This window comes from Harpia harpyja, chromosome 11 (assembly GCF_026419915.1).
Source record: "Harpia harpyja isolate bHarHar1 chromosome 11, bHarHar1 primary haplotype, whole genome shotgun sequence".
NCBI lineage: Eukaryota > Metazoa > Chordata > Aves > Accipitriformes > Accipitridae > Harpia > Harpia harpyja.
Window position 1 is genome coordinate 20,480,976 of NC_068950.1, and position 22,586 is coordinate 20,503,561.

The 22,586-nt window shown below is 38.9% G+C and overlaps 1 protein-coding gene and 1 long non-coding RNA gene across 5 annotated transcripts in view; one reads left to right on the forward strand and one right to left on the reverse strand.

Annotated features, from left to right (window-relative positions):
- The window catches only part of NEK7 (NIMA related kinase 7), a 79,718-nt gene that overhangs the window by 23,802 nt on the left and 33,330 nt on the right, over nt 1-22,586 (forward strand). For all 4 annotated transcript variants that reach the window (XM_052800387.1, XM_052800390.1, XM_052800391.1 and 1 more), the window contains 2 exons: nt 11,497-11,559; nt 12,105-12,215. In XM_052800387.1, coding sequence (XP_052656347.1) covers nt 11,497-11,559; nt 12,105-12,215 — 174 coding nt within the window. The remainder of the gene's footprint in view (nt 1-11,496; nt 11,560-12,104; nt 12,216-22,586) is intronic.
- LOC128147641 (uncharacterized) lies at nt 22,022-22,541 on the reverse strand. Its single transcript, XR_008237062.1, has 2 exons — nt 22,469-22,541; nt 22,022-22,175 (listed from the first exon to the last, which is right to left on the reverse strand). It is a non-coding gene; the product is annotated as an uncharacterized LOC128147641 (long non-coding RNA).

Sequence of the window (22,586 nt, forward strand, 5' to 3'; positions counted from 1 at the left end):
TTAAGTGAAAAACCCTTGCTTTTTCATTGTCACACAGGCAAAAGGCAGCTTGAGCTAAGCCTCTATCCAGTATTATTTCCATTCTCTTTTTTTGTTTGGAGCTGCTCAGAGGTGTTTGTTATAAGACCCTCTAAAAATTCTCTACTGGATTTACTTCGAAAATTCCCTGACAATGTGTTTAGTTTTGAAATTGAAACTAAAATTGTCATTTCAGTTCTGATCTCTTGAGATATGTTTAGCATATTACTTGAAGGAGTACTGCCATCAATTTTGAAGGGTTTTTCTGCAAAACAATTCTTTTCTAGTGTTTCTGGATTTTAATAATTTTGTTTTTGCTGTGCTAATGCATGCACCGTAAATTTCTCTGTCATACCTTGACTTGCTGTTCCATTTCTGTGATTCTCTGTGCTCTGCAGCACCAGGAGGCAGGGCTAGTCCTGACAGTCATAAAACAAACAAACAAACAAAAAACCAAACTTGGTTCCCCCTTCTGGGAAAACTGCCGGGTATATGCTACTTCAAAAGCTGAAATATATTCTAAGAACTTTGATCAACAGTCTTAAAACATTAGGCTAATTTTCCTTCGTTTTCAGTGCGTGAGAAACCAAAAAGGTCAAATGTGACTTGAAATGCATGTCAGTTAAGGTGGATGTGGAATGCCTGGGTACTTGAAAGGCTGGACTTTATGACTTTCTTCACTGTTAATGATGAAATTTTTATAACCGTGCTTGCATTAAGAATACAGAGGCATTATAGCATGTGTACTCTTAACAGTATTTCAAAAGTCAGTATGTATAGCTGTATTCTCACATCAGGTTTCCCAATTTGACAAAAGATTTTTTTTCAACTCATGAAGAAGACATCATGCTGTTCATATATGGGTAATAGTTTCTATAGCAGAAAAGCTTTCTTGTTTAATTTTTATTTAATAAATTTCTAAGAATATATTTGGTGGTTAGTGGGAAATAGGGTTAAAGAGTTGTGGCTCTCCCAAATGGCTTTATCCTGGTAGCGTTCTGATTGTCTTGAAGTATCCAACATACGCTGTTGTTTTTCCGTTGAATGTTATTGCCCAGTGCATGTCAGGAGGGGCTATGTTCTGTGATCTGTAAAAGCACTTTCCATATGAAGGCTGGATGTATGTAGGAGACTATTATCTGAATGGAAAGTGAGATTTGGTGAACCTGTAAAGGAAAAATATTCGCAAGCATACAATGAAATATTACTTGGAGTTCAAAAGGCTCTTGGCAGCACTGAGCATTTGGTACAGCCGTTTCAGCTTGCATAGCTGACATCTAAAGCTCTTCCATTTGGACGGAAGACCATCTTAATTGTTACTGTGCTTCTGTGACCTTCCCTAAGATTCCCTAGAAATATTTTTGTTAAAGATGGTCACAATACTTAATTTCACTATGAAATTTGTTTTCGTAGATGTCTTTTGGTGAAAAGTGATTGCTTTTTCAGAGGAGCTCTTGTGGGTCTGCTCTGTGATGGTGCTGCTTGCTTTTAATTTCAGTCCTGTTTTCTTTTATTCAAATTAAAATACTGCCATTTTTTCTAATGCCTCATTAATGGAAGCTCAGCATGGACAGAACAGGAGGAATGCTTCTTTCTGTTGTGAGGGAGAGGTCTATTCTCTCTCTTTTAGACCTGTGCATGGATACCACTTTCCACTTTTCCGCATTGAGCCAATGTCTCTAAATGCTGTATTTTGTGTTAAGTAACATAACTGAGATCTGGACTTCCTTCTACTTTCCCATTTTCTGCCCATTCCATCTCACATCTTAACTACTACATGCCTTCCTCTCTGATCTTGCAAGTCATGTCTGTTCTACCCCCTCCCCATTTTGTTTTCCTGGCTGGGTTGGGTGTATAGCTGCTCTCTTTATGTGTATTTGGTCAGTGGTTCCCCATGTTTGTCTTTACCTTCAAGGGCTGATGTGACTTAGAATTCTTCAGTTATCCTCTCTTTAAGAGTTACTGGATCTCGGGCCATTATTTGTTCCAAAAGGATTGCCAGTTTTGAGTTCTTACGAAGCTTTCCAACAAGAATGTTTATTTTCTGCTATTAAAATTTTATTTGGCTGAAATATGTACAATATTGATAAATGTTATATTAGTGTGTACAAAATGTATGTTTGTGGAACTAAATGTGAGCAGAAGCAAGTGGCAGTAAGGTGCTGTGGGAGAAAGGACAAGCAGATGGTGACAGAAACCACTCATTCTGAATTTGTAGTTGCTGCTGAGTCCAGATGACATGAAGAACTGGTATTCTTGATTTGGTTTCCAGTAGGATATGTAGCAGAGTGAAAACTGTTTAATTGGCAGTTTCTTTCTAGTGATTTAACCAGCAGAATACACAAAATACTATGTTGGATCTTTTCTTCTCATTGTACCCTTTGTGCTTCATCCTCCCATGCATTGTTTGCCTTGTTGGAATTAGGGAAGTGGTATTTATAATAATTAGGCTCTCTCTTTTCCCATGGAACTATGTTTCTGAGATGCTGTTGAAATATTACCTAAATAAAACCAGAATTAAAACCCAAATCTTTATTACTTCACTTTCATAAATGTCTAAACTACACTTTGAGTCAAAGAAATGTCAGGAAAGATCAACCACAGATAAACTATGAACATAGCAGTATAAGTTTGAAGAGCTTCTAAGTAAGTTTCTTAACGTGTTAAGTCTGAGGTCCAAACTATACTGAAAGATCATGCCTGAGGAAGAAGCAGTACGTCTCTACTACTGCCACGCTAGGTAATCCTTAAAACAGAACCATCAACAACACCTTGAGGTATGGTCTGGCATTCTGAGCAATGAGTGCTCCAGTGGTCACTTCCAAGGGGGAAGTAAGCAACTGCTAGATACTGGAATAAACACTCACAAAACATCCTTAAAGGGCAAAAGAGTTGTAAGTACCTGAACTGAATGACTGTAAGACTGTATGAGTTCACTTTTTGAGCTATTTTTTTAAGTAAACCTTAGCTACTCAAAATTTAAAATACTATGTGAAACTGCATATTTCAACAAAATTCTAGATTCATTACTTTTTTGCCTTACATTGTTCCACCTTTCTTTCCCTTTCATTCCAAAATTGGAGACCCCTGTGTTAGAGATTCAGACAATGAATCCTTTTATCTAGCACTTACATTCATTATTCATTGTGCATTGTCAGTGCATTGCTACTTCAAGCTTGAATTACAGATAATTAATCTTAGGAAAGCACTTGTAATTTCACACTTTATGAAGCACTATTGTCTCAGCACAGCAGTGCTGTGATGGCAAAATACTCTAATGCTTGTTGCTGTTCAGTATTATATCTCTTAATATTTATGTGCCTTCAAGTCTTTATTTTGCTTACTTGTCTGTAGGTTTATGTTACAGCAATCATGATTGTGTTTTGCTTTGGAAACACTTTTTGGTATTTTTGTTTTATACAGAATTTCAAACAGAAATAGGTTGAATTGTCATTTAAGTGGTGAGGTTAGAAAGACCTTTATCCTTTTCAATACTGAAAAGGAAAACTTGGAAAAGTGATGGATTTTAGAGCAAGAGGAATCGAGTAGATTCCCAGCTTGGCACGTTACTTCAGATGATGGGTTAAATTCGTAGCTGGTAATTCATCAACTAGTCTACACTTAGAAGCTAAGGCCTGTTGTTTTCCATCTGGTGGTTAATTGTTTCTAACCTTCTTGCTATACACACAGCTTTCTAGGAGCTCTGGTTGTGTGTGTGAGCATATATGTAAGAACTTTATTCAGGAAGTTGATTTCATGTGTTGCAATCTTTGTTTAGTTTACACGTCTGCATAGGGAACAGTTCCTGCTCTGTATCTTAGAATAGCTTAGAAACTATAAAAATACTGGTCCAGCCTCTTGACAGTACTTAAAACTGATACTTCTAGAATGCTGAAAGAATAAAACTAATCTACGCTCACATGAAGGTACAGGAGAAGTGATTCAATGCAAAGTTACTAGATATCCCTTAGTTGCTCTGCACACAGAGGGGAATATTTTGCAGTATCAACATATGCTTGTCCTTCAACTCTTCCTACTGCATATAAAGGAGGTAAAGAACTGAGAGCTAAAACCGGAGTTTTGTTTCATTTAGCATTCTTGCTAAGTGGAAAAAAATTTGCTAAGGGCTTTGAAAATGCTCTCTTAAGTCTCTTCAGCTGTATTTATCATAAAATCATTTAGGTTGGAAAAGACCTTCAGGATCAAGTCCAACTGTCAACCATGCCCACTGAAAAATGTCCTGAAGTGCCTTGTCTATGCACTTTTTGAATACCTCCAGGGGTGGAGACTCAACCACTTCCCTGGCTTGACAACCCTTTCAGTAAAGAAATTTTTCCTAATGTCCAGCCTAAACCTCCCTGCTGCAACTTGAGGCCATTTCCTCTTGTCCTATCTCCAGCCACCTGACAGAAGAGACCAGCACCCACCTCACTACACCCTCCTCTCAGGTAGTGGTAGAGCGTGATAAAGTCTCCCCTCAGGTTCCTCTTCTCTAGACTAAACAGCCCCAGCTCCCTCAGCCGCTCCTCATAAGACTCGTTCTCTAGACCCTTCACCAACTTGGTTGCCCTTCTCTGGCCATGCTCCAGCACCTCAATGTCCTTCCTGTAGTGAGGGGCCCAAAACTGAACACAGTACTGGAGGTGCGGCCTCACCAGTGCCGAGTACAGGGGAACAATCACCTCCCTGCTCCTGGTGGCCACACTATTTCTGATACAGGCCAGGATGCCGTTGGCCTTCTTGGCCACCTGGGCACACTGCTGGCTCGTATTCAGCCGGCTGTCAGCCAGCACCCCCAGGTCTTTCTCTGCCGGGCAGCTTTCCAGCCACTCTTCCCCAAGCCTGTAGCGCTGCATGGGGTTGCTGTGACCCAAGTTGCAGGACCTGGTACTTGGCCTTGTTGAACTTCATACAATTGGCCTCAGCCCATCGATCCAGCCTGTCCAGATCCCTCTGTAGAGCCTTCCTATCCTCAAGCAGATCAACCTTCCCTCCCAACTTTTTTTTTCCCTAATTGTTTTCAGGAATTTCACAGTAATTGCTAACTAAGGTATAGTGCTTACCAAAATGAGATTTTTTTTTTTGATTACACTCTTCAAGAAAATTGGCACATCATACAAGTATTTACTATAATTTTTGCTTATTATTAGGTTTTCCACAGCAAATGTAATTCCTTTGTAGAAAAGTTAATCTTATCATGGTCCTTGAAAATAGAAATTGGGGAAAAATATTTAGGATTTTAAATAAGAGTGTATTACACTGCTCAATTTGTGCTGACTAGAGAAACACACCTCCAGTCTGAGTTACCCTATGATCCTGACCTCATAAGTGGAGTCAAGAATTAGAATTTATTGTTAGTCTAATTAATGCCCTAGCAGTCTAATCAAAATGCAGCCGTTTTTATTGTTAGCCAATTACAGTGATGCTAACACTTATAGTCTAATTGCTGCTAGTTTCTAATAATCGATGTATGGAGCATCATCCGTGTCCTGAGCTCTACTGGGAAGAGGATCCTGGTGGTGGCTCTGTGTGGGATTTTGCTGGGTGCTTTCAAGCAGTCAGTTGCTAATGCTGTGTGTTGATCCAAAAAGCTTACGGATGTTAATCACTCCAGTTTTGTTAGACCTTTATTATATCTGCTATAATTTCCTAAGACTGTGCAGTTGCACAAAGCTGAGCTGAATCTAAAACCAAGTTAGACACAAGTCATTTGACTGTAATGACTTCATTACAGTTAAGTCACTCAACTGCAAGGCATGTGCTGCTACAGCTAAAGCCAAGCTCAAAAAATAAGTGCGGGCCAAGAGAAGTCCAGACAAAAGGTTGCAAGTCCTTAGGTGGTATGTTTCTGGGGCAGCCTGAGGCCTGTGGCCTGCTAATAGCAGTGGCAATACTGTCTTGTGGTGGGTTGACCCTGGCTGGAGCCAGGTGCCCACCAAAGCTGCTCTATCACTCCCTGCCTTAGCTGGACAGGGGAGGGAAAATATAACAAAGAGCTCGTGGGTCGAGATAAGGACAGGGAGGGATCACTCACCAATTACTGTCATGGGCAAAATGGACTCAACTTGGGGAAAATTAATTTAATTTATTACCAATCAAATCAGAGTAGGATAATGAGAAATAAAACCAAATCTTAAAACACCTTCCCCCTACCCCTCCCTTCTTTCTGGGCTTAAATTTACTCCCAAATTCTCTACCTACTCCCCACCAGTGGCACATGGGGATGGGGAATGGGGTTACGGTCAGTTCATCACACATTGTTTCTGCCGCTCCTTCCTCCTCAGGGGGAGGACTCCTCGTACTCTTCCTCTGCTCCAGCGTGGGGTCCCTCCCATGGGAGACAGTTCTCCATGAACTTCTCCAACATGAATCCTTCCCATGGACTGCAGTTCTTCATGAACTGCTCCAGCGTGGGTTCCCTGCGGGGTCACAAGTCCTGCCAGAAAACCTGCTCCAGCGTGGGCTCCTCTCTCCATGGGGCCACAGGTCCTGCCAGGAGCCTGCTCCAGCATGGGCTTCCCACAGGGTCACAGCTTCCTTCGGGCATCCACCTGCTCTGGCGTGGGGTCTTCCACGGGCTGCAGGTGGATGTCTGCTCCACCGTGGACCTCCATGGGCTGCAGGGGGACAGCCTGCCTCACCATGGTCTTCCCCACGGGCTGCAGGGGAATCTCTGCTCCGGCGCCTGGAGCATCTCTTCCCCCTCCTTCTTCACTGACCTGGGGGTCTGCAGGGTTGTTTCTCTCACATGTTCGCACTCCTCTTTCCAGCTGCAATTGCTGTGCAGGTTTTTTCCCCCCTTCTTAAATCTGTTATCCCAGAGGCGCTACCCCCATTGCTGATGGTCTCGGCCTTGGCCAGTGGCAGGTCCGTCTGGGAGCCAGCTAGCACTGGCTCTGTCGAACACAGGGGAAGCTTCCAGCAGCTTCTCACAGAAGCCACCCCTATAGCCTGCTGGCTACCAAAACCTTGCCATGCAAGCCCAATACCTGTCTTTACAGGGCTACAAATTGTGTGTGTGTGAGATAGATCTGTGTGCAACAACTCAAGAGAGGGGGGAGCATAAACTGACCTTTCAGGTTGGCTTGCAGAGTAGTGGTAGCTGAAGGTGGCATTAGTCTGCTTGCAAAGCTATAAGCTGTTACTGTTGCAATGGAACTACTGACATTGCTTCAGGTTGTTATGTGGAGGGCCAGTCTGTAGTAAACCACAAGCAAAGGACAGCTTCTCCGGTGCGGTCATCTGGTCTGCAGCAGCTCCCGCAAAACAAGCATTCTGAGGTCTGCCAGGTGCCATGTGCATTTGAAAGGATGTTCTTAAGCTCTTAAAATCTTTCACTGTGACTTCCATTTTTCAGTGTAAGATGTTCTTCAGTGTTGAGTCGTCTTCTGGTGATGAAGTGCACAATGTTTTTTCATTGCGTTTACAGTAGCCTCCTTGTGTGAGCTGACATGGCTTATTACACTAGGAGCCTCTGATCTGAACTGCAACGGTTTGGCAAAATGGAAAGATAATCTATTCAGAAAGAAAATCTCTGTAAGCTGTTTGAATCTGGTATGATAGAGCAGAGGTTTTTCAGAGGCCATGGACTGGGTGATTTTTTTTTTTTTTTTCTGTTTTGGGTTGTGGGTTTTTTCCAATCTTACTGTTGGAGGGCATTAGTGTCTGTGAAACTGAAATTCTGGATTTCTGGGAAATGCTGTTTATAGTCTTTTGAGGTTAGATCTGGGCCAAAGTCTAATGGAGAACCTCAAAAATGATATACAGTAAATCTGCAGGTTGCCTGTGTTTATAAGGATCAAATAAGACTCAGTTTTTCTGTCTTGCTTTATTTTATTCAGGTAACGTTTGAATTATTCAGTTTAGCTGAAGCTGTGACAAATTTGCCACTCTGTTGTATGAAGTGTAGCAAAAGTATAGGGAGTCATGTTTATAAAACTTAAGTCTGTCCTTTCCTGAGAGCAGCTGCTTGGTCTAGTCTACTCCAGGCTGTTTAATAACAAATTAGAAGTACTGGGAATACTAGCCAGAATACACAAACAAAATTTTGTCTTTCTTTCCTATACCTTGATCCTAGATCTTTCACAGTCCTGAGTCTAGGGCTTTATTTTTGTTGTTTTCTTATTCCTCTGTGAGAGGTACTGATTTATATTCCTATCAGAGGCATAGCTTATAAAAAAATTTGCTCACAAAATTTGCTTGTTTAGGTGTGTAGGGAAATACTTCTGGTATAGGTAAGCTAAGATGCCTCTTGGCATATTGGAACAGTCATTAACAGGTGCAAACTGCCCTGGTTTTTCACACAATGAAACTCTTTTGGTTTTGAATCTTGAAATTGTGCTTTGGGTAATTTCTCCAAATGTTATGAGTAGATAACTTATGTATAATTTTCAGTCTAAAATTTTGTCTGCAGCTTTGATTAGGTTCTACAGTGTGTTTGGAGTTCTCTGTCTATGTCTAATCTGTATCATTTATAAGGAATGTTCTTACCTCACTATTATCTAGAACTTAGCAGAAGTGTGAAGCTTCAATATGTGCCTCTGTAGCTCTCCCCTTTTTTCCCTGCTCCCTGGTACACACTTTCATTGATTGTTTTTGGGAGAGGGGGTATAAAATTTTCAATTTTCTGTTCTCTTAGTTTACAGGGAAAGACAATTATGATCTCATGCCTTTCCAGTAATTCCTCAGTTAATGTGCTACTTCTCATATTTAGAATTTTCCTAAGTGTTTCCTAGAAAAATCATTACAGTCCTTCATGACTGTACCAAACACTAGGACTTTAGTCTATTGTCAAAACGATTAAAGAGCAATGGTTTTTCATTCAGAGTTGAGATCTACAACAGATGCAGGCTATTTAATCTCCTTTACCAAGTTCCCAACCTTAATTCATAAACCATCTTTTCTGTCTTTCACATCAGTGTTATTTACTTTTAATACTTGTACCTGTAATTTCATATGTACTACTAATTCTTTTCTTCTACTACATCTGAAATTGCTTTATTTCTTAGTGTTAGCATTCCTTTCTTGTGATTTACCCTGCTGTGTTTCTATTAAGTGTCCCCCAGCCTCTTCCTTGAATAATTGCTTCTAGCTCAGCCTGTTTATTTACCATCATCCTCGGTTAATATACAAGTAGTTGTGACATGGTTTATTCCCTTTCATTCTTGGTAAGTAGTTTTGTTTTCTTCTTTCTTTCCTCCTCCCCCTTTTCTTCTTACTGTGTACAAGTCTGGCATTTCAGTTCTTGACTTAAGAGTTGTCTTTTTATCAAAAAGTGAATCTTGTATCCACTCGAGGCTGTTTTTTTTTTCTCATGCCAGCTCTGAAGACAGAAGATTGGATGTCTGAAGGGAAGTAGTGGCTAGTCAAGAGCACATGTGTGCTCTGTGAGGACTGTGCTCCATGCATGAAGTCTCTAGATTTCTCCTTTCAGTTGATTAAAGGAATAACAAACTTGTTGTGCATAGTGGCATAGAAAATACAGATGAGGTTTAGCAGATTATATGTGGCTTCCTGATTTGTTTGAACTTCGTTGGGGAGAATGAAAGAAGGTGTGATTTACATGGACAGTTACATAGTCAGTTTAAGAGATGACCTCTTTGGAGGCATTCAGTACTCAAAAGTGCTGTTAATCCTTATTTCTGTTTCTGGGTTGATGGCAAGATATGAAACGGAAGTTGTCAGCTGTTGAGCTTTTGATCATTTTGAGCTGATGGAACCAGGTACCAGTGATCTTCACAGCACATAATACATCTTTTCTTGGAGACTATCTAGAAAGTAATGATGTGCATTGGAAAGATGTAACTGGAAAAGCTAATCTCATAAATCATAGAATTGTTTAGGTTGGAAAAGACCTTTAAGATTGTCAAGTCCAACTGTCATCCCAACACTACCATGCCCACTAAACCATGTCCTGAAGTGCCTTGTCTACGTGTTTTTTGAATACCCCCAGGGATGGTGACTCCACCACTTCCCTGGGAAGCCTGTTCCAATGCTTGACAACCCTTTCGGTGAAGAAATTTTTCCTAATATCCAATCTAAACCTCCCCTGGTGCAACTTGAGGCCATTTCCTCTCGTCCTATCTCCAGCTACCTGACAGACCAACACCCACCTCACTACAGCCTCCTTTCAGGTAGTTGTAGAGAGCGATAAGGTCTCCCGTCAGCCTCCTTTCCTCCAGGTTAAACAATCCCAGTTCCCTCAGCCACTCCTCATAAGACTCGTTCTCTAGACCCTTCACCAACTTGGTTGCCCTTCTCTGGACATGTTCCAGCACCTCAATGTCTTTCCTGTAGTGAGGGGCCCAAAACTGAACACAGTACTCGAGGTGCGGCCTCACCAGTGCCGAGTACAGGGGAACAATCACCTCCCTGCTCCTGCTGGCCACACTATTTCTGATACAGGCCAGGATGCCTCTATTATTCTTCTGGATAACTCAAAATGTAATAGGCAGACCATACAGAAGTTGATGAGTGTTTTTTGGGGGTTTGTTTGTTTGTTTTTATTCAGAAAGTAATAGCGATTGAGAGAGGAAGGGTTCCCTGAGGAAGTTAAATTTTGGTCATTTCTAAGGGGACTAGTCAATGGCAGTGTATGGAGATGCACATCTGAGAAGGTGAAGCGAGAAGGGAACCCAAAGATGGTTAAAAAAAGGAAGTGAAAATAGAAAGACATTAGATTAAATATAGATGTGTGGAATGTGGACAAAGACTCTAATGGCAGGAAAAAATTACTCCACACAAAAATTTAAATTAGTGGAGAGTAACGTGGTTAACTGGAGGAGGCAAAAATGAGATACATTGCAAAGTAATTTGGAGCAGATGGGAGGTGGGAAAAAATGAAGAGCAGATATGTCTATCTGCAAAAGGCTGTAAAAGTCAAGGTGACAGATGAGGGCTTAGGAAGAAAGTGCTCTAGTAAACAAATTACAGAATCCATCAGAATTACAGAAAATCACTTCTTTGCTTGTTGAAGGGAAGGAAGTGGGAGAGAAAGAATTGGAGGTAATAGTGAAGTTTTGATCCTGAGAGAGAGTAGAAGTGTATGCATTATTTAGAATAGAAAAGGACTGTAGCAAGAGACTACGAAAAAAAGGTATGCTCAGTACTAGAAAGAATGGGTTTGTGATAATGGCGTGGCAGGAATGGGAGAGGAAGCTGACATTTGGATTAGAACCAACTTGAAGGAAATGTGCTGAATTACTGCTGTGTGTTTGAACAGATATGCGGAGGTGGCAGTTAAGTCACTGGAAAACTTGTACTTACAATGGACTTGTTTCCTACGAGGGGGCTAAAAGGATCGATAAAGCAGTAAATCAGTACATCAGAGCATTAGGAATATTTCTTACTGCAATATTATGTCTTGCCATGAAATGCATAACTCAAGTTGCTTTATGGATGCTATGAAATAATGATAATGATCACTCAATTTTCTATATTTTTATCACTTAATAAAAATGTCTTATCTCTTGTGCATAGATATTTGATTTAATGGATGCCAAAGCCCGTGCTGACTGCATCAAAGAAATAGATCTTCTTAAGGTAAAAGATTTGTTTAAAAAAATGTGCAGCCATCATCAAAGTATATTAAGTTTTTCATACATACACTTGAGGTGTCCACTGTTGCCTGTGTAGAGTTTTTATAAGCCTCACTTAAGGAATTTTGTAATCTTTATTGCTTTAAAAGTTAGCATTGAGAGGTAAATCCTATAGAAGAATGGGTAACTTTTAAAGTAGAAGTTTCTGCTAAACCCACAGTATTTAAACGACTGTGTCCTGTGTACAGTAAAATACTGATTTTAAAAATTGACTTTACTGTTTCAGGTAACAGTTTAGCATGCTATTGCATAGATACATTGAAGCAAAATTCCTCTAAAATTGCGACTTCAGTCATCATGTTGATCCTAAAATGCCATCATGTTCTTGCAGAATGGTTATCTGTAGATGCTTCTCATAAGCATATACTTTTTGTATCATACTGAAATAGATTAGAGGTTGTTTGCCTAAATAAGAAAGTTTCATTTGTCAGTCTTAAAAGATAAGACGTGCTCTATGCTAAAATGTGCATTATTATTCTTCTTTCTTAGCAACTGAATCATCCAAATGTAATTAAATATTATGCCTCATTCATTGAAGACAATGAACTGAACATAGTGTTGGAATTAGCTGATGCTGGAGATCTCTCTAGAATGATAAAGGTAGGAATTAACTTTTTTTAAAAAATTGAAAGCTTGTAACATTCAACTTCTTTGGCTTTTCATTCTGCGTGCTCATCACTGGGTGAAGACTGTGGAGAAAAGTGGAGTGTTTAGACTGACTTTTTTTTATGTATGGCCAATATTGATGCTTATGTAAGTATTTTTAATACTGTTGCCCAGAATGTAAGTGCAGATGGGGACATAACTAGACTGAAATTACTTTAGCGCTAGGGAGAATAAAAAAAACTGTAAAGAAAAGCACTGTCACCACCCTTTAGAGCAATACATTTTGACGGCATTCCTGATTTTTGGCACAATTGTGTTTTGTGTTCCAAATCAGAGAAGGGCTGGCATAATAACGCAGAGTTTCTTTTAGACCTTGAACTTCAACTGCTAACCACTTTAGCAAACAAAATGAAGGTTAAAATGGAAATAACTGCATCATTTTATAAGTCTAGTTAAATACTTCTTTATGCTGAGACTAACAAATATTCTGAAAATATATTTCATATTTCTTTGAAATCATGTGCAGTGAACTTACTGATATGTGGTTGTGCATTATGGGTTAATTGCTCTCTTGTGTAGTTTTTAAATGCCTGTTCTTTAATCAGAAAAATTTATCCAAGACCTATTGTATAAACTTTGTATTCTGAAAATTATATTAACTTTTAACTAGCTTTTTAATCTTTATTTGTCATCTGACAACTACTTCCCCTCTTTCCCTACCCTTTCTCCACTGGGTCTTGGTTTTAGTATGTCCCTTTGGTGTACTTTCTTGTGTGCACATCAACATTATTGTTGTCAACACAACGTAACTCTGGGAACAAATAATGCCAGTCAATTAGCATTCACTCAGCAACAGCTGAGCACAGAACAGAGTTCTGCTGTTTTGCTTAGGACCTACATGAACAGAGAATGTTAATTTCTTCATTAATGACTTTCATACTGATTTTTTTTTTTGATCTTTTGAAGAATACTCCCTTCTAGATTGATAATTGTAAGGTAGGACAGTCAAAATTTGGTTCTAAACAGGTTGACAGCATTCTGTTAATATTTATATCCAAACCTGATATTTTTCTTCATCTCATGAATTATTAATTCTGTGGGCTTACATTTCATAAAACATAAAGGAGGGTTTGTCTTTCCTTTTGAATGTTCAGTTTTGACACAACAGTTATTAATATGAGTACTCTGTGACAGATTGCCTTATGGCATGTCTGGTCTTATGACCCATTGAAGCTTTTTCTCCCCCTGCCCCTTTTTAAAAAAAAATTTTAAACCCAATGTGTGAATAATGGCTTCTTCAGTGCAATTGGCTGCATACACCTTGTCCAAGTCGGTGGGTATTTCTTACAGGTTCGATCTTGGAGGCACTTTGTGATTGTCCTATTAACACAGGGATCATGTTTAATGTAGCAAACTTAGATTGCTGTTTGATGTTAATGACATCCTATCAGGCTATTATTAAATATGTATGAGGTGTCACAATGCACTCCAACTTCATCTTGCTGGTGGAGGAAATGATTTGGTAGACTACTTGGGCGGTATGAGTTTAAAAGTGGGGCATATCAGTTATATAGCATCTTCTTAAAGAAGTATTTTAAAAATTGCCTGAAAAATAAATGATATGTAATGGTATGGAAACTTCCTAGCAGAATGGCTGCCTGTCATGCAACTAAGGTATATAACTATGTTGTGTTATTAAAACAAACAAACCATGCTTTGGTTTCCAGTGTTCTTGCTAGAATGCTGTTCTAAGTTTGTTGGAAGATGTCAGGGCACCCCCAGAAGAGTATTTCGGTACCAGGCTTGTTGTGTGATTTGTAGAAAGGATCAAGCATGTTTTCGAAATTGTAAATGACCACAGCTTGAATGACACTGAAACCAATGTTAATGTGAGGGAAAACTACTTAGCTAGTTTACTTCGGTATTTGTTATGACATTATTGGCACATCAGAGAATACCTACAAACCTGCTGTGCCTCACAGTGCACCTTAATGAATTCTTCAGTTCTTCCCTTAATGAACCACATCCTTGCTGCCCAGCTTTTTTACCATCCCTTGTTACCTTTGAATAATACTCTCTTTGTCCCCATTGAGTAGACAGCTGACGAAAATCACTTAGTGCATTCATATGGATTCTAATAGAATTCATAGAATCTGCTGTATGTCCAAAAATAAAAAACCCAGCTGTGCATTGGCATTTACAAATCGCATAATCAAATCAGACGTATCTCATGTGTTCTCTCTGTCTGTGTGTTTAGGTAAGTACATACACAGATTTAATCCACTTGGCCTTAATTATTTTTTTTAATTACCTCTGTCACAGGGAGATGTTTCAGTACCGCCTCCATTGTCAAAAGTAGGAGGATCCAAAATTGAGGATTTCTTACCTTACAGCTTTTAATGGCCTGGTAGAGTTCTTGGACATGGCATGTTGTAATATTGAGAGGCAAACATTATCAGTGAGGGGGAAATACTTGCATTTGACTTACAGTTGGTTTTGCACTAGAATATATATATCAGTGCTGTGTAACCCCTGTGTAGGGATGGTGAAAGAAGGAAAAATTCTTGATTTTCTATATCTGTGAATTAGGCTGCTGGCTACTATTACATCAAAGATTTTACAAGTAAATAATTAGTAACTATTGTGCTAGTTCCCAGTTGCTCATGGCCTGTTGTTTGTTGGTGTCTGTAGTCTCTACTATGGAACGTGGTGATAGTACATGGCTACCAAGGTTAAGGGTAGTTCATGAGAACTCCTGTTGTTACCTTGTAATACCACCTCCTTTTGCAGTACAAAAATATGTTGTAAAGCAGGTTTGAGGCTTGATCCCTTTTCCGATTAGTCATGGTTCTCCTCCACCACAGACAGCGACAGGGTGAAAATTGTTCTGTGGACTTTTTTGGTTTGGGATTTTTTTTTTTTTTTAAAGCAACAATTGATATATTGGATAAAGAAAATGCCATGAATAAAGAAGAATCTACTAATTGCATTAATCAAGAAAATACATTATAAAGATTCACTAAAAAGAACTAGTTAGTAAAGTTTGTGCTGAAGATGCTGAAATGAGAATTTGAACTATCTTGCAGAATAATTAGCATATTATTTAAGATTAAATATAAAGTTATTAGGCTTGTAAGAAGGGATGTTATTAAGACACTAAAATGGTGTGGGGTTTTGTTTTGTTTTTTAAACCAGCAATAAACTTCTACGTCTATTTCATTTCTGCAGATATTTTTAGTTTTTCTGCAAATAATCTTAGCACACCAAAAAAAAATGCAAACTTTAAACTGAATATGTCATACAGATCTTAAGGAAGTTAATCATGTTTTGGGAACAAGCATGAAAGCTTTCATCAAAAAAGTTGAAAATATGTTTGCAGGTTTCTCAAGAGAGATGGAAAATAATTTGAATTCTACAAAATGTCACCTAGGGACTTCACCCACTCTTCAGAAAACACTTTGCATGTGTATGTTTTTCAACTTTAAATAAAAAAAAATAAACATACTATAATTAGGTAGGTAAAATAAGACATATTTAAAACTTCAGTATGAAGTTCATATTGATATCTCAGATTTCTGTAGTTGGGAACAGTGAATTCTTTGTCCTTAAACATACTTGGTTTTTATAGGACAGTCAAAATACAGGGATAGTCACTTCTTTCCAAGCAACTGATGCATATCTGAATTGCTTATTGCAGTAGCTGGAGATGCGTTTAGACTTGTTTGAAATCTCAATGATTATCATTCTGTTGTTTCACCAGTGGTGCATATTTTGGGCTTCACTGTGTGAAATTGAGTCAGGCAGTTTCTGCTCTCCACATGGTCTGAGATGGAGACCCTCCCTCTTCTCCCCATGCCAAAATATATTAGCAATGAGTTTTTTTGGAACTTATTTTCAGTACTCCGGGGTTGACTAACTTGCTTGTGCTGCATTATGGGACAGCTTGCCCTTTTTTAAGGGCTTAAAGAGTAGAAGCAATTTTAGCTTCAGTCATTGGCAGCTTTGCCAGCCCAGAGTGCTGCTCCTGCTTGTGTGAAGCAGCCACAACTCCATTGCAGAATCCATGTGACTGCAGCTTGAGTGTGTTACAGTGTGAGGTGGCTACAGGGTGAAGTGACAGCCTTCGGGGATTTCTAGACATGTTGTAATGGCAGTGAAATTGGAAAGAACATAGGGGCACGGGCTGGTTATTACAGTCTGCCTTGCTTTAAGTGTTCAGTGGTGTCTGTGAGGCTGGACAGCACTGAATGGAGGGTTATTCACATCATTCTGAACTTGGGTCGTGATCAGGTGCAGGTCAGAAACTTCTGCACGAGTTGCTTTTGTGGACTTAGCAGTGCATCTTGCCCCACTGTTCTTGCAGCACAGTAGAGAGTTGAGGGTGCATGTACTGCTACAGGAGCCAATTACTTTTTCTGTCTGCAGACTAGCTGCCCTGGATTGCTGGATGCTAGTAGCCCATGATCAACCATTCTCACTGCAGTGAAGTTGGTTATGTTGCTGAGAATGGAAACTTGTCACTTGTTTTTTCAGACTATTTTCTGATGGATTGCTGTTCTGGGAATGTGCTAGAAATAGAGATGGTTTTTCAGACAGTGGGGTTATCTGATGAACGTTGATAGCACACGTTAGGTATAGTTTGACTTTGTTTAATTGCAAGAGTGGTAATTCTCTTTTGCTGTGATAATTGGAAGATTTTTCGGAGTATGAAGTTAGGGAAACACCTGTGTAAGGAAGAGGTGCAGTGTCAGAATTTAGCAGGTCAGGTGTTTACCCTTTCCCAGGGCATGACCTAGTGTTTTGGGAAACCCTCAGCTGTTAACTGACTATTTTGTTTAGCTATCTCTTTATCATACAAAACATTGATTTACACCTTTAGCAGTTGTAGCAGATAGTTGGCATTCATGTTTGGAAGCCTGGTGGGATGGTGATGATGATGTCTCCAATGTAGTTTGAATGACAGTCATGCAGAAGCTGTATTCTGCTGTGCACACGTGTGTAGCAGGACAGTAACTCTGCTTGCTGCTAGGGATGCCAAAGATTTAGCTGTTTGAGAATGTGTTTTCAGTTTGTCAAAATATAACAATTTCATACTAAAATGTTGCATGCCAGCTGCCCGCTTGAGGGTGTATGTTTCCAAAAATGTTGTATGATTTAGTAGATGGCTAAGGAAAGATACATTATTCTGCTGAGAAGTGTGTTTGTTTGTTTTTTGATCTATTTATTTATTTTAAAATCTAGCAACCATTGTATCTGAAATATTGTAAGCCCCTTGTGCCTTGAAACAGAGACTTAAAACTTGGAAAGGGGATTTTTCTTACAATAATGGCTTTGAAAACTCACCTAAACTTAAATTCTTCTAACACAGGTGTTCATATGCGTTTAACAGAAATTGCTGGAGCATAGCAGCCACAGTGGAGGATTTCTGTACACATAGAGCTGTGTGAACCTCCTGCATCTCTTAGTGCTGACAGCATTGCGTACTACCTGACTGACTATGAATGCTTCAACCTATAGTATGGGTGACTGAAATGGCTTTGCCAGAAATAGCTTTTTCCAGATGCTTTGGATGGACTGAAGCTTTCCTGTCTCTCACAGGGTATTTATTTGTTCTAACAACACAGGGAAGTACGTAATCTGAGATTACTGTGAAGACAAAAGACTAGGCAGACAGAAGAGTAGGCTGGGACAAGCAACTAAGTGATCCTTAAGCAGGGAAAGAGGGGATCTGACTGGGAATAGGGAAAACAAGTGGACTGGGACTAGCTGGTTAGCAGTTTTTGAGAGAAGGTAAAGTGGGAAGTTATGACACATGGCAGTAGAGACTGAGGAGTATAAGAAAATGAGTATAAGAATAATGGATTGGGAAACTATGAAATGGGAGTCTCAATAGTGGACATGAGCACAGTGAGATTAGGGAAGAGCTAGTGTGTTGCCAGAGAGCAGGACAGACTGGGCAAAGATCCTAGAGACAGACAAACTGGCTGCCAGTAGGGAGGGAGCTTGGATGGGATAACGCAGACTGGCTGGGAACAGGATGCAATTGTGTAAATGGAGAAAATGGCATGAAGTGACAGAAATAGGGAAAGGACAGGTCTGGGATGGGGGCAGAGAAGAGGCAGGTTGCATAGGAATTACTGATCAAATACAGGGGAACACAAAGAACCGGTCCGGTAGTGTACTGCCACATAGAGCGTGGAATGGGACTCAAGGTTCAGGAGTGTTGCTGTTCTGCTCCTGTCAGCAACTGTAAATGAAGTCCACTGGCAGTACCCATCCATTACCTGCTGAAGGATGATACTTTGTCATGCAAGTTACTTGGTCAGCTGCAATATTAGCTGTGGCTGTAAAAGTGCTAACTCTGGTCAGCTGTGCATAGCAATACAATAGAGAGCCTGCATTTCTGTAGTTATTTTTATGCTTTTTTGAATCTAGGGAATTGCTTATAACCTAAGGAAGCAACACTGAATCTGCAAAATCAAGCATTCAAAGGCTAGAAAATCCTACAATTGAATATCTTACACTCCAGCTAATTACAGGTTTGTTTATGTCTTTTTTGAAGACCCACTGCTCTATTCAGTGTTAAGGGTGCAGCTACTCTGGGTAGAAATCATGATGGTGCAGTACATGCACCACCATTTGTCACATTTGTGCTGCCTTCTTTGCTGCAGTGGTTGTTTTCAAGGCAGGGAATTCAAGAAAGGCAAAGGTTTCATGGTTAATACAGTTGAATGCTCTTCCAAAGACCATCCTTTCTTATTGTTTCTGGTACTGTTCTGGAGGGATACTGTATAAATGACTTCACTATTTTTTGGTGGGAATTGTAATTGCTTATTCTGTATTTCTGATAGTCAAGGTAAAACTCTGGGGTTTGATTTCTACAAGTATTGAGCGTTCACAGCTTCATCTGTTCTGAATGGAAACTGTGCTTTGAAGATGAACTGTTTCATAAAGCTAAGTACGTTGAAAAGGAGGTGCTTAAATTGTTACCAGAATTAATTAACACTTTTGCTTTTAATTCTTTGCCCCCATTCTAATCCGTAAAATGGGGATATTACTACCTCATCATTTCTATGGCCATGTGTGAAGATAAACTTCACAAAGTTTATTTTATTAATTTGATATTCTGATGATGCATACCAGAAAGCTGTACGCCTCCCTGAAACTTACATTTAATAATAGGTTTTGAATAGTACACAATAAATAAAGCCTAGAGACATTTTCAAACTGCTCATTAGCAGAGTGTCATTAATGAATGAGAAAGTGGTCTTTTGACATAAAGAAAGAAAACAGAACTGAAAGCTGCATGCACACACACTCTGAAAGGGGAGAAATTATGGTGGCTTTAATTCTGAGATTTTTCTTATATTTATGTTCAAATACTTGACATCACGATTGTGGAAAAGGTACTTTTAAAGTAGTCTTTTGTGCATGTTTGTGTATTTTCTTTTCATGATACTGATTTATCATGATCTATAAATGCAAATTTTAAAACATGGAATCTGGTTCTTTTGGTTTTCAGCAGTATCTATGTATCTCCTCTGCTTTTTTTCTTTCTTTTTTCATGACTGCTAGATTTAATTTAAAGAACGAAAAAACCCACTACTGACCCCCTGCCTCCCTCCCTCAATGCCAAACCTCCTGACTTGTAGTCTTTTTGTTTAGCATATGGTTATAATATAGAACAGTTTGGCACCTTGCTGAAGCTACATTATTGATAAAAGTCAAAAGCTTCAAAATATATTTTCTCAATGTTTTTTTCACATTCTGCATTACCTTTACTCTTAGCTTTTTTGTGTACTCATTTTTGAAAAGACTTTAAAAAGAGAGTGTAGCTTGAAGAAGCATGTAATATGTTAGGATACTGTAACACAGTATGTGCTAATTACAGATCAAAGCTAAATTATTTTTACGTGCCTTTTCCTAAAGGAGAAACCTGGGGCTTTGAATCAGTCAAGCTAATTTTTGCCACTAACATTTTTTAAAGCTACTAGAAATCTTTTTCTTAAACTTTTTTTTTCTACCTCCTGCAATTAAAAAATAGTGCATCCTTATTCAACTTTGTATATATATGCTACCTATTTAGCAGGTAAAAAAGGGGAGGCTGGGTGTCCTCAGGGAACACAGCCACTCTGCAGATGGAGCCCTGAAGTCCTAGAAGAAAAAGCAAAGGCATAGAGCCCTGCTAACATAGGAAAGCTAGTTCTGGTAAGGTTTTGCTCCCCATATGTGTATTACTGGGGTGTCTGACAGGTGCTCGACTGTCACCTTTGATCTGAACCACAGGTAACCAGAACGAGAGCAGCAGCAGCAGTTTACCATGTGCAAGTTATGTATATGTGCTGGTGGAAGGAAAGCTGACTGGTCCTGCAATTACCAGTGGGGTAATTGGGCTGGGTAATTGCCAGGCAGCCTTGTTAGTTTTTCTGTGAATCGGTCATTGTCTGTGTCTGCCACTGGAACAATAAGAATAAGCACGCAGATTTTCTGCTAAAATAATTAGACTATCAACACTGGTTTGTCTTGTGGACAGTCCCCTTCACAGACATCACACCTGAAGCTATTGTGTACACCAACTGGCTGTACTCACAGGGAGAGTAATGGTGTCAGTCAGCTATGAAAAGTTAACTTGATGTTAAACTTCATTTAACTGTTACACAGGCTGTTCAAATAGCTCTAACTGGGGCAGAAATGCTTGGGGTATTTCATCTCCACCTTTGCCCACTGGTGCTAGAATTGTCTGGCTCCATGAACCTTTAAAGAGCAAGGAGAACGGAAAGATTTCATTAAATAATAGTTCTGGGTGCTTTTCTTGTTTGAAATGCCCTGCAAACAATACTTGGAGATTAGTTTTAGTTTTTCACACAGTTTTTTTGAAACATTTGCAGTGTCAGTGTTTGTGCTGTATGAATAACCTACTGAAATTCAAAATCTTCTCTCTTCATTCTATCTGCCTTATTTGTAGTAAAAAGAAAAAAAAAGTTAAGATGGTAGCCTCTGTATTTACTGTGTCATGTTATTGCTTTTTATTAGGAAGTAGAGTTAATGATTCAAGCATGAGTTTCACCTCTTCATGCTGTACCAGTTTTCCCAAGGGGATATACTGGATAGAGATGCATATAAACAAATGCTGTTGAATTTAAACATGTGGCTGTGTGTTATAAGAAGCCCCACTCAGCGGTAACAGCAGAGAAAATGAAAATGATGCAGTATTGGAAATTTTATTTTAGTGGCTCTGCAAGTAGATCTGATTTTAGTAGGTGATCTTTATCCCTGAACATTGTATGTTTTCGCTTTTTTGTGTGAGCAAAAATGTTAGGTGCAACAGAGTGACTGTAGGTGGACTACTCAATAAGGAAAAAAGAAATGAATCCTTGCAAAGGCAGTTGGATTAAAAAAAAGAAAATGTATAAAGTGACTTTGTTCAGAGCTTTCTAAGGGATCTGAGTTTAATCAGGAGTCTTATTAACAGTCTGATTAATAGATTATTAGCATGAAAGAATATATACTAAAACCAGAAAATATGACAATTTTGACTTGAGTTTTTCTTACAAGGCTTTATATGTCTTGTAAGTAGATGTCTTTATTTTGATTGTGTATAAAAGAGAGTTGTGTTTGAGAAAATGTTTCTATCTCAGTTCTGTGATGTGCGTGTGGTGGGTTTTTTTTAAAATTAATTAATTAATTAATTAATTTAGGAAAGACCATAGTTTCATTCTACTAATTTGGCCTTCTGATGCTAATAGGTACTTCTATTAGTACAATTATTTTGTCTATTACGTTTTTGTACTGTGGCTTAGTCTTTTGTTGCTATTGATTAAATAAAGTTACTTCTTGTATACTAAGATCACTAACAGAGGAAGATTGTTTTCTTTAAAATGCATTTTATTCTTGTGGATTCTCGAATGGAAAAAATAAACATATGGCATCTTCAATAACTGGAGATGTAAACAACTGTAAAGAAAAGTTGGAAAAAGAATCGGGTAAATATTTTACTTATTTATTATTATTAGTCACTTTATTGGCCAAGTACTTGCTACTTTCTGTATGTTCAGTTGGTAGATGCCAAATAGTTTGGTGTTTTTTTTGTATTTGTTCTATTTTTACAATTAAGAGACAGCTGCTACTCTTGAAATGTAGGCAAATTTGATCACCTCGTGATCAAATTGGATGAATGAATCAAGGTGTGGTGGAAAGTTCTACTTTTGTTCTGCATAGAAGGCAAGGAGAAATGGCAGAAAACTTACCATGGTCTAAAGAGATAGGCAGCTGAATTCATGAATGAACAGAGCCAGACAAAACTCCTGGGACACTACTTTCCTACTAGAGCTACATAGTCTTTTAAATAAAAAGTAAGGCTTAATG